A 15065-nucleotide genomic window follows, 5' to 3' on the forward strand; every position below is an offset into this window, starting at 1 on the left:
AGGGGCAATAGTGTTTCTGAATACCTCCAATGAAATTATTCAAAGAAATAATTCATGAGGTGAAAATCATAACCTCAGATGTCTGATTATTCTTGTCTCATTTACAAGGTCATTTACAAAGCAGCATAATACATAAACTTTGTATTTAGAGACTACACTCAAAAACACAACCAAAAGCTCCAACTGAACTATTCCATAAGGAATTTTAACACTAGAATACAAAATGAGAAACAGCTTTTACTTGATCTTTATTGTTCTGCTCAAGCTCACCATTAGCAACGACTGTAGTCATCCGTGACTCTTGAAAATGCATTTGAGCAAAACAAGTATTACACTTGTACGCCAAGTTTGAAAATAATACGCAGTTTCATCATAAAGCTTGTATTCATGTTCAGCTAACCAAACGAACAAAAAAAAAAAAAAATTACAATACACTTTTGGGGATGGGGGAGGGGCAAACTGATTCGAGACTTCTATTGTGCATGGTAAAAATCAGAACTGAGGCATGGGGAGCGGGGCGGATACATGATACAGAACCAATTGGAGCAGAGAAGTAGTGTGGCTTCACTAGGCATCAAAAATCTCTTTTAGCCTACTATTCTTGAAGAGCCATGTTACATAAGCATATAACTTGTACAATCTTAGTACGTTTAAAATTATTCACTCCCTTCTTTAGATGCCGGCCAACACACATCGCATATGCACCGGTCATTCCATGTCCAATCACTTGGAAGGTTTCTAATCACCCATTAGAGAAGCTGCTGTAAAATGGTAACAAAATCAAGGACATATTACAAATGCAAAAACAAATTCAGCAAACTGTCATTTTGTGTTGATAGTCATCTTCAAACTCTCAGTAATAATATAATTTCATACTGGCAGCAACATTATCTTTACACAGTGTAACAAATTAAAAATATGAATCCTGAACATAAAACATCTGAAATTACAGAGGGTGTTAAACAGCATCTTTGTCAATTTCCCTTTAAATATTTCACATAACATTTCTTCACTAAACACACGCGCGCGCACACAAAATATAGGAAGCTGAGATGGCTATTTTTTTTTTTTTTTACTTTCAATGTGATCCAAATCAGGACAGTTATTTACAACTGACAGGCTCGATAACTTTGTAAAAACTGAAATTCCGTTATGTGAACCAGTACTCATTTGGTGTTTCATCATTAACCCTCCGATATGTTTAAAGACATTTATTTTGTAAGATGAGCCAACGGCAATTCAATTATCGAGAGCTGAAGAGTTAATATATGTGAATATAAAACAGCGGAAGTTTCTTTACAATGTCATCACATTGCAAGCATGCAAAAAAAAAAATATATATATATATATATAAAACAAAAACACCAACATAAAAAACACAGTGGCTCTAAGGTGTTTATGATGGGTGATATCAAACCCTAGTGATTTCACACAGAATAACTCAGACACACGATCCTTTGTCACATCTATTGCTTCTTAAACAGTAAGCCATAAATGACACTGTATTCAAGAAGAAAAAAATATGAAACATACATTATTCATATTATATACACACAACCCCAATTCCAAAAAAAAGTTGGAACACTGTGTAAAACATAAATAAAAACAGAACGTGAAGATTTATAAAATCATAGAAACCCTATTTTTCACTGAAAAACAATACAAAGACAACATATCAAATATTGAAAGCGAGAAATTTTATTGTTTTTTTGAAAAACACATGCTCATTTTGAATTTGATATTTTAAACACATTTCAAAAAAGTTGGGACAGAGGCAACAAAAGATTAGAAAAGTTGTGTAATGCTAAAAAAAAAAAAAAAAATCTAAGTTAGTTAATTGGCAACAGGTCAGTAACATGACTGGGTATAAAAGAAGCATCCCAGAGAGGTGGAGTCTCTCAGAAGTAAAGATGGGAAGGGGTTCATTGCTCTGTGAAAGACTGTGTGGGCAAACAGTGCAGCAATTTAAGAATAACATTCCTCAATGTAAAACTGCAAAGAATTTGGGGATCACATCATCTATAGTACATAATATCATTTAAAGATTCAGAGAATCTGGGGAAATCTCTGTATGCAAGAGACAAAGCTGAACACTGACATTGGATGCCTGTGATCTTCAGGCCTTCAGGTGATACTGCAGTAAAAGCAGACACGTGTCTGTAGTGGAAGTCACTGTATGGGCTCAGGAACACTTCAGAAAACCATCGTCTGTGAAAACCGTTCATCACTGCATCCACAAATGCAAGTTAAAACCAGATATAAACAATATCCAGAAACACCGCCACCTTCTCTGGACCTGAGCTCTTTTATGATGGACTGAGGCAAAGTGGAAAATTGTCCCAAGGTCTGACAAATCAAAAGTAGAAATTTTTTAGAAATCATGGATACCACATCCTCCAGGCTAAAGAGGAGAGGGGCCATCCAGCTTGTTAGCAGTGCACAATTCAAAAGCCAGCATCTGTGATGGTATGAGGGTGCATTAATGCACAAAGCATGGATAGCTTGTACATCATTAATGCTGAATGATATATACACGTTTCAGAGCAATATGCTGCCATCCAGACAAAATCTTTTTCAGGGAAGGCCTTCCTTCTTTCAGCAAGACAATGCCAAACCGCTTTTTGTACATATTAAAACTGCATGGCTCCGCAGTAAGAGTTCATGTGCTAAACTGGCCTGCCTGCAGTCCAGACCTGTCTCCCATTTAAAACATCTGGTGCATTATGAAGCACAAAATATGATAAAAGGAGACCCTGAACTGTTAAGCAACTGAAACTGTATATCAGGCAAGAATAGGACAACATTTCTCTTTCAAAACTACGGAAATTGGTCTCCTCAGTCCCCAAACATTTACAGTGTTGTTAAAAGTAGAGATGATTTAACAGTGTTAAACATGCCCCTGTCCCAACATTTCTGAAACGTGTTGCTGACATCAAATTCAAAATAAGCATATTTTTTTCAAAAAAAAACAATAACATCTCAGTTTCAACATTTGATAGTTGTCTTTGTACCATTTTCAACTGAATATAGGGTTTCCATGATTTGCAAATTATCACATTGTTTTTATTTACAGTTTACACAGCATGGCAACTTTTTGGGGCTTGGGATTTTGTGTGTGTAAATTTTTTTTTCTCTGAAAAATAGCACAATTAAAAGCTTATAACAACCAAATAAGTAATAAACTGCAGAATGAAGCAATACTGATGCAGTCTCTCTCCTTCAGCATCTATCAGAACACATGTTGGGGGCAGTGGGGTGTAAAAGTTGCAAAAACAAACAAACAAACAAACAAACAAACAAACAAACAAAAAAAAACGCTGTCAAGCTTCAAACTTCTCCACACAGGTTATGTAGTAACGTAGCAAGTCCTCCAGACATGTTCCACATGCAATAGTCAGTCATTCAAGGAAATCCTGATTAAAGCCAGTGATGGTCCATACCCCCCAGGTCAAGAGGGTAGCAGTGGTCTCAAGTTGCCTGGCTGCTCTATTGTGCTCAGGGTGGAGGGGTGGGGTGGGGGTAGGGTTTAAAGCTATGAAACAGCCACTAGCCCAAGTCCCCCATCCATAGCTGGTTAGAAAAAGGCACCACGACGCTTATGGGCGTGCACTGCTCCATAGCCAAGTTTCAACAAGAACACCGACAACCACAAAGTGGGGGAAAAAGCACAAAACAGTCTTTACGGTTTAATCTGTACTTTCTAAAGCTAAAGTTCTTCTTTTTCCCTTATATTTTTGCAAAAAAAATAGTTTGTAATCCTTTTGGGCAGACTGTTTGCCACAGTACTTCAAATTATTACTGATGACCCAAAACAATCTGTAAATTTCATAAAAAAGGGGAATAAAAGTATGAAGGGAGTCTCCTGAACAGAGGGATCCTTTAAGGCTGTAGGGCCTCAGAGTGGGCAGCTACCAGGGGTCCTCCAGGTCTGCACTATTCTAGAGAGAGCAAACAGAGATAGCAGAGCGGAGAATGAGAACAGGAAGGGAAGGACAGTTAATTATTATGGGAAAAAAGTAAACTTTTTTTTTTTAAACTTAAATCAGCACTGAAAAATTGAAAATTAAGCCTTTTAAAAATTATTAACAGTTTATATGTTCAAGGTACAGTATAAGAAGACATGAAATGAACAGCAAAACAAGAACAGATGTGTAATTTAAACCAACTGAAACCAGCCAAAGATGAAATAAACTAGCTTACCCCAAATAATTACCGTCATACAACCCCTGTGAGATTTATGCCCAATCTCACTTTACATTTTTATATTTTATTCCCACTAGGGACAGAGGGTTGATGTCTCAACAAATCTACACAGCCCATCACGTTTGTCAGGGACCCTGCAAGTCTCAGTGTTTTTGAACATGTTAAATAATTAGCAAATTATGTAAAGAATAACTATTATGCTTAGGCTGCACTCCTTTGTGAACAGGGCTGTGAAATAGAAATGACAAAATCCGAGGAAACAATTTTAGCAGGGGGTCTGGGGGGAGCAGCCCCCCAGGAGCCGGGGGCCCCAGAAGCTGAACAGATTTTGTGTATATTGATAGATTTGAAGCATCTCCTGAAAGCAAATATTTTCAACCATGCCATTTAATTTGAACTGTTTATTATTATTATTATTATTATTATTATTATTATTATAAATTGAATATATAAATGTGAATAAGATGGTCTACCTGGTAATCTATAGTTCGACAGGTTCAATTTCACCAATTCCGCATGTTTTTTTCCTTTAACATGGTCAACCAAATGTGTTCTTCCACCAGAACCGTACTTCACATCCTGATGGCACAAGATGCAGTAAGCTTTCCCTGGTTCTTTTATCTTCCGTATGTGCTCATTCACTACCGACTTTAAACTCCAGCCATCACCAATTCCATGGATTTTTGATGCCGTTTTCCTTGTCAAATGTTTTTGACATTGTCGGTTTCACCGTCCTCCCTCTGAACGATGTCCCTCCGTGACACGGACATACCGTGAAATTCTCCTTTTCAAAACCGTTGATATCGAAAGCGTGTTTAAAGAGCACAAGATTCGCGCCGTGGTTTGTAAGCATGGCGCAAATGCCGTAAACCGGTCCGTCATTGTCACAAAAGAAACCTACCCCCCCCATTTTTATTGCAAAATTAGATGATTTACTAAAATGATATTTTTGGCGGCCAAATTCGCGGAATTCCACGGATTTCTCACAGCCCTGTGTGAAACAGAGCTACCGTTACCACCTTGGCATTGATTTTCCTATTACAGCACGCACTTAATTTCTTATACGCAGCAATTTTATTCATGAACATGTCATGCTTTTAAACCATTTATATTTACAGCAGCAGCAGAAGTTAGTTCCTGCTATCACTTTGAATACATTATTTTTTAAAACAGGGCTTTGAACCAGAATTTTTTTCCTATTGGTTCGTTCCGAACAGAAACAGAATTTTAACGTTTCCGGTTTTGGGTTCCACCATTAAATAGACGTTCCCGAACCAGTTAGAACAAAAAAAATTCGTTCCCGGAACGGTTAATTACGTTCCCTGTCAGCTGTTTAACAAATGGCTATAAAGTTATGTCTCTGTCTCATCCAGCTTAAGCCAAATGTAGGCTAATTCTATTACAACCTTCATTAAATAAGACAAGAAATAATTCAAAACAATTATTTCAAATGTTGGCGATTTGGATTCTCAGTATGTCTTCCCATCTACACAAACAGAAAAAGTGCCAAAAATGAAAGATAATTCGTTTAGTGTGTTACCAAAGGCTAGTCAGGCCCTATGCATTGATAGGCTAACAGAGGTTAACGTCATTTAATGTTCGCGAGCCTCTCATTAACGTGGACAAATATATTGATATCGTGTTTGAAATTGACGTTTTTGAATAACGATAGACTGCAATATTTACCTCTTATTTAAGATGTGGAGACGTGATAGTAGTCCACCCTCCCGCTCTCTCCATTCAGTCAGCGAACGTCACACAGGAAGTGAACCCCAGCGGGTCATAGAAACTTGCGCAGGAGAAGAATGACTTATTTGTAGGCTACGGAAACTTTGAGGAACGAAATAAAAACCGGTATTAACCGGTTACCATTATTTTTAATAAGCGTTTCTGTTCCAGAGCATAAAAAATAATAAAGTTTCTGGTTTCGTTTCTGTTCCATGTGAAATAGAAAAAGTTCCCGGTTTTCGTTTTCGTTCCTTGAACCGGTTCAAAGCCCTGTTTTAAAATATCTGTTTATTACTAGACTTTGATTATGTAGCTCATCCTCCAGACAAGGCCTCTGTGAAGGAACCGTCACTATAGAAATAATCATGAGTGCATTAATATAAACTTCTCATTTGAATTACAGCTAGAACTATGGTTAAAGCCATGATACTGCAGAAAATTAATCAATACCTTCTAATGATGTTATAGATTTCAACAGCACTGTAGTATTTTTTTTTAAATAATTAACTAGCTAATGGCATAGCTTTAAGTCGCTGTTATTTGAAAATGACTCGTGTGTAGTTTCTTTCGACCACTCCTGTCAATAATGGCACAAATCTTGCCTTAAACATTATTATAGTCAAGAACTTGCATTTGGTTGTTTGTTACTGAATGTCAAACAATGCAATGTACTAAATGAGGTTGTAAAACATTTCATCAAACAACATAACTTGCACTCTCGGGCAAAGTACATGCACTATATCAGGTCAGTAATCTATACATGGCAAGGGCTACTTCATATTCGTGCTCTGCCAATACAAACAGGACTGCAAATCAAAACCTTGATATAAGAGATGAAGTATTTGCACACATTCCTTTCTGCTAGCAATTTTTAAGTTTAAACTTAAGAAATTCTGATGTGGTAAACAGAATTATAGGATTGCATTGGTCTTCATCAGCTATTACCTCGAGGACATGTAAATGCTGTATAAAATGATGAGACAATAACATTAACAACAATAATGTACAAGGTGTCAAATATCTGATTACAGGCACATGTCCAGACAGAGCAGGATTTGTGTCTTGAAATTTATCAGTGCCAAGATTTGCAGAGCAGGTAATGATTACTCGGTCATACTGCTAATGCAGACTCAGTGCTTTATTTTCAGCACCTCCAGATGATCAAAATGACATTTTAGCAGTGCATTTTTGAAAACCATCCTAATTATAAGCCTACAAGACTATTTTACTCTTCTGTAGAAAGCATGGTTAGTCATTAAACTTACCAAATGAAACAGGAGGGCTGCATTAATCAAAAAGTGAACACAAAATTAGAAAAGACTAGGAGTGTTTTGGACTGCCAAAGCCGAAGGCGCATCTTGCATGCATAGGCTTATGAGAAGGTGTCTATGTGCATTTAAATGTGTTTGAGAATTAAAAAAAAAAGAAAAGAAAAGCCATCCACTGCAAAGCAACTATACTGTTGGAGAATGGGTGCATATTTAGGCCATAACACTTGTTACATAACCTACACCAGCGTGTAATTTGCAAAGGCTGTGTACCTTAGAATTGTACATTGATTAAAAAAGAAAAAAGCTGGTTATTAAAGATGGCACTGTTACAATATCCAGTATCGGGTCAATATCAGCAAAAGTAGTGGCTTGAATATCAGATAAAACATATCAGATCCTGTAACAGGGTTTGGAAAATAAATTTATTTTTGGACGTGAACGTGTTTTCACAAAAGGAGACTTGAGTTTTTTCTTCTGCTAGGACTGAGGGCCCGTTTACACGAGGACGCTGTCGGGTAAAAACGACTAAATATTTTACCGGAAGTGCCTTTCGTCTACACGGGGACGGCGTTTCCGAGGCTGAAAAACGGAAAAAATTGAAAACGCCTTCCAGAGTGGATAAGTTAAAAACAGCCCCCGTTGCATATCCGTCTAAACTACCCAATACGCGAAACTCTGCTCGGATCTGCTCACGTCGGGCACGCGTTTACATCATACATATGTCATATACTGTACATGCCAGCCCGGGAAGTAAGAAAGTAAGTAAAAAAGTAAGAGCATGTCTGATTACATCGATCCAACGGACCTTCAAGCTGCTCTGGCAGCTTTAATAAACGTCCAGGAGTCCTTCGAACATCTATACCGAATCTGCACATATACCGTTAATGAACAGAGGCGGGTATAGTATGCTCTTACTTTTTTACTTACTTTCTTACTTACCATAGCCAGAGTAGTCAAAGTTTTCGCGGTGCAGATCAGACAAGACGGAAGACGTTGCGCATGCGTGCAGACATAGCAGAGGTCTTTCACAGCACCACCTAGCCGCCTGGCATGCACATCCAATTGAATTCCACACATTTATGCGTCACCGTATAGATCACCTTCTTATGAAGAATGATTAATCAGTAATAAATGTGAGAACATTTACCAGGTTAATTTAACCTATTTAACATAAACTATGTACCTGTATCACTAATCTGATGCGATAACAATAGAATACAGAAAGGGGGAGACAGATACACAAACTGAATACAAGCATCATGCAGTCTGACCAACACTCAGTCAAGCAGAGACAACCGCCAGGAAAATACTAGCCATGTTACATCATAAACTGGAGTAGATGAGAAAGACAATCAGCGTACACAGACTGATCAAGAGTCCAGGCCATACAGAAGATCAACTGTGAGCTACTGCTCACTTCCGTATCTCCCCCCCCCCTCGCTTATCAGAATGCAAACAATCGAAGGAATAGGACACTTATTATGAATGTTGACTTCAACAAATAATTAACCCTGAAACAAGTAAGTAAAGAGCAGCGTCTCTCCCCAGGGATTTCAAATAGCATCCTGGTAAACTGTCATTTCGAAATAGCATTTTGCTTCTTGAAACAGCATCAAAATCCCTATAGGTTTCGTAAATACATTCAGTCAGTAAACAGGAAGTTGGTGTGCGACAGACCTGAAAACAGTATATATGGTATAGAACCCCAAGCTGAAGCTCAGTACCAACTATCAAGCAGTTGTGATTTGTAGTTGCTGAGAAAAGTGTTCTGAAAATTTTGTAAAATCAACCCTATGCGTTTCGTAAATGCCTTCGGTCGGCAAACAGGAAGTTGATGTGTGACAGACCTGAAAACGGTACATACGGTATAGAACCCCAAGCTGGAGTTTGGGACCAAGTGGCTATGATTTGTGGTTGGTGAGAAAAAGGGTGCTTCCGACAGATGGACAGAGGTAAACCAGTATTCCCCATCCTCCCCGAGCGGGGGTATAATAATAATAAAAAAAAATAAATAAAAAAAAAAACCAGCATGCACACTAGGCCTGTCATGATAAATTTTGTTGGACGATATATTGTCTCAGAAATTATTGCGATAAACGATATTATTGTTGACTAGCCTGGGAAATCCCATGCTGCTTTGCACAATCGTTCCGATCTGAAAAGACAGCATGGAAACTATGGTCTAAAGGCTCGCCTGAGTTAGGGAGCCAATCAGAGAGTGGGGAGGGGTGGAAAGACGGTGACGCGTACTACTCGACAAACGGAAGCTTGTAGTTTATTTGGGACTGTTTACGGATCACATTTAACACGGCGGCGAGCGATACGAACCAAACTTTCGATCAAGCTTTAGACACTGTTCTGAATAGTTTAGAGCGAAAGTTTGTTTTAAAAAAAAAAAAATGAACAGCGTTTGGCGTTTCAGTCTTTCTTTGCCTCTTCGTCTTCTTCGTCGCTCTAACTACGTCACCGGGTACAACTGCCATGATTGGCCATGGGCTACGTATACGCCAAATGATAGACATTCGCAACGTCCAATAAACGGCCGTTGACAATCGTAAACCACACCTCCCCTACGAGAAATTCAATAGGCGGATTCCACACCATATTTCACTTGTGATATGGTCTGGTGTTAACCAGACTAATTGTTGACGTCTTTTCAAGACAATTTTATGCCACTAGTAAAATAATGATCATGCAAATGCACCCTTTCAAAGAACAGTAAACTTTTTAATTAAGTCAACTTTTTCAATTCAACAGTGGAACGTAAAAATATATATAAATAAATAACCTAAAGAAATAAAACAACAATCAAACAAAACCACTCACAACAAAAACAATAAATAAAATACAATCTATGGCTCTTAAAAATCACACTTAAGTAAATATTAACTTGGCACAGGGTAATAAAAAGACATTCTTTTCTTCACAGGCAACATTCTGCCAATCCAGTTTCTCAAAGATTAGTACCCAGATAAACAAAAAGCGCAAAGTAACAATTAGAACGAGATAACATGTAGGCAAGGGCGTAGGTTTGGTATTAACACTGGTGGGGACATAAACCCAATGCCATGCCCCAGTGGCGCCAACTTCAGGTCAACATCAGAGGGTCACAATATTTTGCTCCATCGTGTTCCACCAAAAGAGTCTCCATCATCTCTCCAAAGTCCAGACTTTTAAAATTTGAAGTTCAGAACTGTAGTAATTCATGACTAATAATACTCTAATAATAATAATAAATTCATTTGATTAACTGCAAATCTTGCATGTGGTGATCAACTCATTCGCAAATGTGTTTTACAAGCGAATAACGCATTGACTGTCGGGAGGGTGTATGTTCCTTTCCCTCATAAATGGAAGTAAAACACATACGGAGCCTTAAACACTGCGTTCCATGAGGCTGGCAGGGGGAGTCGGCTCTCTTCTGTGGGATCTTTAACTAGTTTTAGAACGCTAGTTTAAGCTGATGTGATTGATCTAACGGTAAAACAGGACGAGGGCTCGAGAACTTTGACACGTTGAAAGGTTACAACTTTACTTGGCAACAGAATGCATCTCAATTCTGATTGGTTGTTATACCATTGCCCTTTTGTTGTCTTCTTGAGCCCAGAGCGGAGAGGAGGTAGTGACAGGGTTCTACAGAGAAAAGTTTTTAACCTACCGCTTTCAAATGAAGCCCCTCGAAAACCAATCAGTTCAGCGTGTGTATGTACTCGGTATGTGACGTTTTCAAAAGAGGGGCGGAGTAACCAAAAATTTCTGATCAAGAAGGCGGAGGCTGTTATGCTTATTACGTGAAAATGTTTGATTTGATTAAAAGGTGTCTGGGCCACGAACAATATCCACATCACCATCGGGGGGTTGTTGTTTACATGTGTCATGTTACAGGAACTTGGTCAGGGCTCTGCAGGTCTTAAACTGAAGCGCTTCAAATAGCGGGCTGCTGAAGTTTGCAGACACTTCACAAGCAAGACTCGGTGCAATATTAGCCAACATGAGCACAATTTGATATGATTTAATAATGTCTTTGTGACCTTAATGAACACCAGTTGCTGTCGGTATCAAGTCGGATTGTTATTTACATGCCACACAAACTTAGAAAACAGTCGTCATATTCGTATGTTGTCGTTTTTACACACTGAATACGAACTGTTGTTAACTGATTAATTTTATGAGCTAATCTAACGTTACATTCCTCAAGGACAGTTTGCTAGCTTGCTAACTAGCAGCCAATCACTGCACTGCAACTGCACTTGCTAATTGACATGGTAGCCAAACTTGTTTGCTGTTTTTGCGACCACGCCCCCAGAGCGAATATTCATGAGCGAATTTTGCGTGGTGTTTCACCCAGTGGAAACCTACAGTAACCATTTGTGTACCGCGCACAGAGCATGATTTTTTTTTCTTCAAATCAGAAATATTGGTAGGGACATATCAGCCGTCGTTTGATATTGGTAGGGACATGTCCATACCCAATTCTACGCCAATGGTCTGTACAACGGAGCAACGTGTTGTTGTATTTTCCCCATTCAGTGGATACCCTGGCTGGATAACTGTTGCATGCTGGGAGGCCCCGGCTCTGACAGAGAACTGTGTGAGACGACAGAAAACAGTGCGGTGTTTTATTCAGTCAATGGGTCAAGCTAATACTCTAGCGACTTCCCTATGTAGATGTACAGTGTGTAAATGCCAAAATCGCGATAAAAAAATTACAGAGTTCATTTTCATTTACCGTACGATAAGTCGGTATATCCAATATTGCGACTGGCCTAGTGCGCGCGCACACGCACGCACGCAACTTCTCGGATGTCCACTACAAGAATTTAAGACCTATTTCCACTGTACACAGTGAACCATTAGCACAAAAGTGGAACTATCATTTTGGACCAGTGGCTAATGAACAAAAAGGCTCCAGCTGTAGTATTTAAAGTACATTATGCAACCACATTACTAGGACCTCTCCATTTCCTAAATGAATTTCACAACTGAAGCTAGGCTACATGAGGGTTTTAAAAACAAACAAACAAAACCCTTCCAAATCTATTAGGGTCGAGACCTCAGAGTCCTCATGGCTAGTTATGGCCATCTCCAGTATTGCAGGTATCCTGCAATCACCACGTCCAATGAGAGGACTGGGCTTTTGTGTCACACCACATCTCATCTCTGCTGTTACACACAACCTACATCACTACTTTGATTTGACAAACTCAAGGACACTGAACCCCACATTTCACAAAAAACAAACCCAAAGTATTTGCGTGCCTGCAAATACAACCCCGATTCCAAAAAAGTTGGGACAAAGTACAAATTGTAAATAAAAACGGAATGCAATGATGTGGAAGTTTCAAAATTCCATATTTTATTCAGAATAGAACATAGATGACATATCAAATGTTTAAACTGACAAAATGTATCATTTAAAGAGAAAAATTAGGTGATTTTAAATTTCATGACAACACCACATCTCAAAAAATTTGGGACAAGGCCATGTTTACCACTGTGAGACATCCCCTTTTCTCTTTACAACAGTCTGTAAACGTCTGGGGACTGAGGAGACAAGTTGCTCAAGTTTAGGGATAGGAATGTTAACCCATTCTTGTCTAATGTAGGATTCTAGTTGCTCAACTGTCTTAGGTCTTTTTTGTCGTACCTTCCGTTTTATGATGCGCTAAATGTTTTCTATGGGTGAAAGATCTGGACTGCAGGCTGGCCAGTTCAGTACCCAGACCCTTCTTCTACACAGCCATGATGCTGTAATTGATGCAGTATGTGGTTTGGCATTGTCATGTTGGAAAATGCAAGGTCTTCCCTGAAAGAGACGTCGTCTGGATAGGAGCATATGTTGCTCTAGAACCTGGATATACCGTTCAGCATTGATGGTGTCTTTTCAGATGTGTAAGCTGCCCATGCCACAGGCACTAATGCAACCCCATACCATCAGAGATGCAGGCTTCTGAACTGAGCGCTGATAACAACTTGGGTCGTCCTTCTCCTCTTTAGTCCGAATGACACGGCTTCCCTGATTTCCATAAAGAACTTCAAATTTTGATTCGTCTGACCACAGAACAGTTTTCCACTTTGCCACAGTCCATTTTAAATGAGCCTTGGCCCAGAGAAGACGTCTGCGCTTCTGGATCATGTTTAGATACGGCTTCTTCTTTGAACTATAGAGTTTTAGCTGGCAACGGCGGATGGCATGGTGAATTGTGTTCACGGATAATGTTCTCTGGAAATATTCCTGAGCCCATTTTGTGATTTCCAATACAGAAGCATGCCTGTATGTGATGCAGTGCCGTCTAAGGGCCCAAAGATCACGGGCACCCAGTATGGTTTTCCGGCCTTGAACCTTACACACAGAGATTCTTCCAGATTCTCTGAATCTTTTGATGATATTATGCACTGTAGATGATATGTTTAAACTCTTTGCAATTTTACACTGTCGAACTCCTTTCTGATATTGCTCCACTATTTGTCGGCGCAGAATTAGGGGGATTGGTGATCCTCTTCCCATCTTTACTTCTGAGAGCCGTTGCCACTCCAAGATGCTCTTTTTATACCCAGTCATGTTAATGACCTATTGCCAATTGACCTAATGAGTTGCAATTTGGTCCTCCAGCTGTTCCTTTTTTGTACCTTTAACTTTTCCAGCCTCTTATTGCCCCTGTCCCAACTTTTTTGAGATGTGTTGCTGTCATGAAATTTCAAATGAGCCAATATTTGGCATGAAATTTCAAAATGTCTCACTTTCGACATTTGATATGTTGTCTATGTTCTATTGTGAATACAATATCAGTTTTTGAGATTTGTAAATTATTGCATTCCATTTTTATTTACAATTTGTACTTTGTCCCAACTTTTTTGGAATCGGGGTTGTAGTTAGGTTCACAGTTTCGTTGGGTCCAGGTATTGCATTTCACATAGTTTCATGAACATCGTGGCATAGAGCATTCAGTTCTATGCTTTCTTGTGCTGGTATAAGTAAATTCCAAATATCTATCTAAAATGATATTTATATCACCACTACAGATCACACAGTTTGTTAATCCATAGGAGATTCTCATTTCTATACTCTGTGGCAGTTAGTGCTTTCAGGAAGCATGGGTTTTACCGCAAAGGACAGCAGGAATATTGTATTTTGTCAAGTTTCTAGCTAGAAAGCACAACTGTGGTATGCATTACATTACAGGCATTTAGCAGATGCTCTTATCTAGAGCGATGTACAAGTGCACAAGTCAGGTCCAAGAAGTGCTAAACTTCTAGACAAGAAAATTCTAGTGCCAACTGAACAAGGGACAGAATAACACAGTGTAATATTCTGCTGAAGTAACAATAGAATAGTAACAACAACTATGCAAAAAACTTTCTGCATTTGTCAATTGCACCTCACCTTCATGTTGCAAGCATTCAGCAAAAAAGGACACTTTGATTAAAGGGGCCAGCTTACCCATTCCAGAACCCAGTTCACGGTTTTTGTTTTGAAAGCACGTGATGGTTACTCCGCTAGCTTTCTGGGCAAATTCACCGTCAGTGATCCCTTCAAAATCCGGTTTGAACTTTTTTTTCATCTACAGTACCAATCAAAAGTTTGGACACACTCATTACAATGAATCATTAAGTGTCTCCAAACTTTTGACCGGTACTGTACATGTCATACGTGCAAGTTTTGAGTAAGATATGCCTGATGTTTTCTTTCCTTCATGGCCGCCCATGAGACAGACAAGGCCGATTCTGGTCCATTACAACAGAATAAGCATATGAAAATGGAATGGACCAATCAAAATAATTTACATTAGTATAAAGACGCAGGTGATTACAGAAAATCGCGCGCACTGATTGGTGGAGAAATTTCTCGATAATCATCTTCAG

General features: G+C 38.9%; 1 protein-coding gene across 2 annotated transcripts in view; it reads right to left on the reverse strand.

Moving 5' to 3' along the window:
* Window positions 1-224: 224 nt before the first annotated feature.
* ppm1ba (protein phosphatase, Mg2+/Mn2+ dependent, 1Ba) overlaps window positions 225-15065 on the reverse strand; it is a 126499-nt gene continuing 111658 nt past the window's right edge. For both annotated transcript variants that reach the window (XM_060925617.1, XM_060925618.1), the window contains exon 6: window positions 225-3938. In XM_060925617.1, the coding sequence (XP_060781600.1) occupies window positions 3909-3938 (30 nt within the window). In that variant the 3' untranslated portion in view covers window positions 225-3908. The remainder of the gene's footprint in view (window positions 3939-15065) is intronic.

This window comes from Neoarius graeffei, chromosome 7, assembly GCF_027579695.1.
Source record: "Neoarius graeffei isolate fNeoGra1 chromosome 7, fNeoGra1.pri, whole genome shotgun sequence".
NCBI classification, from domain to species: Eukaryota; Metazoa; Chordata; class Actinopteri; order Siluriformes; family Ariidae; genus Neoarius; species Neoarius graeffei.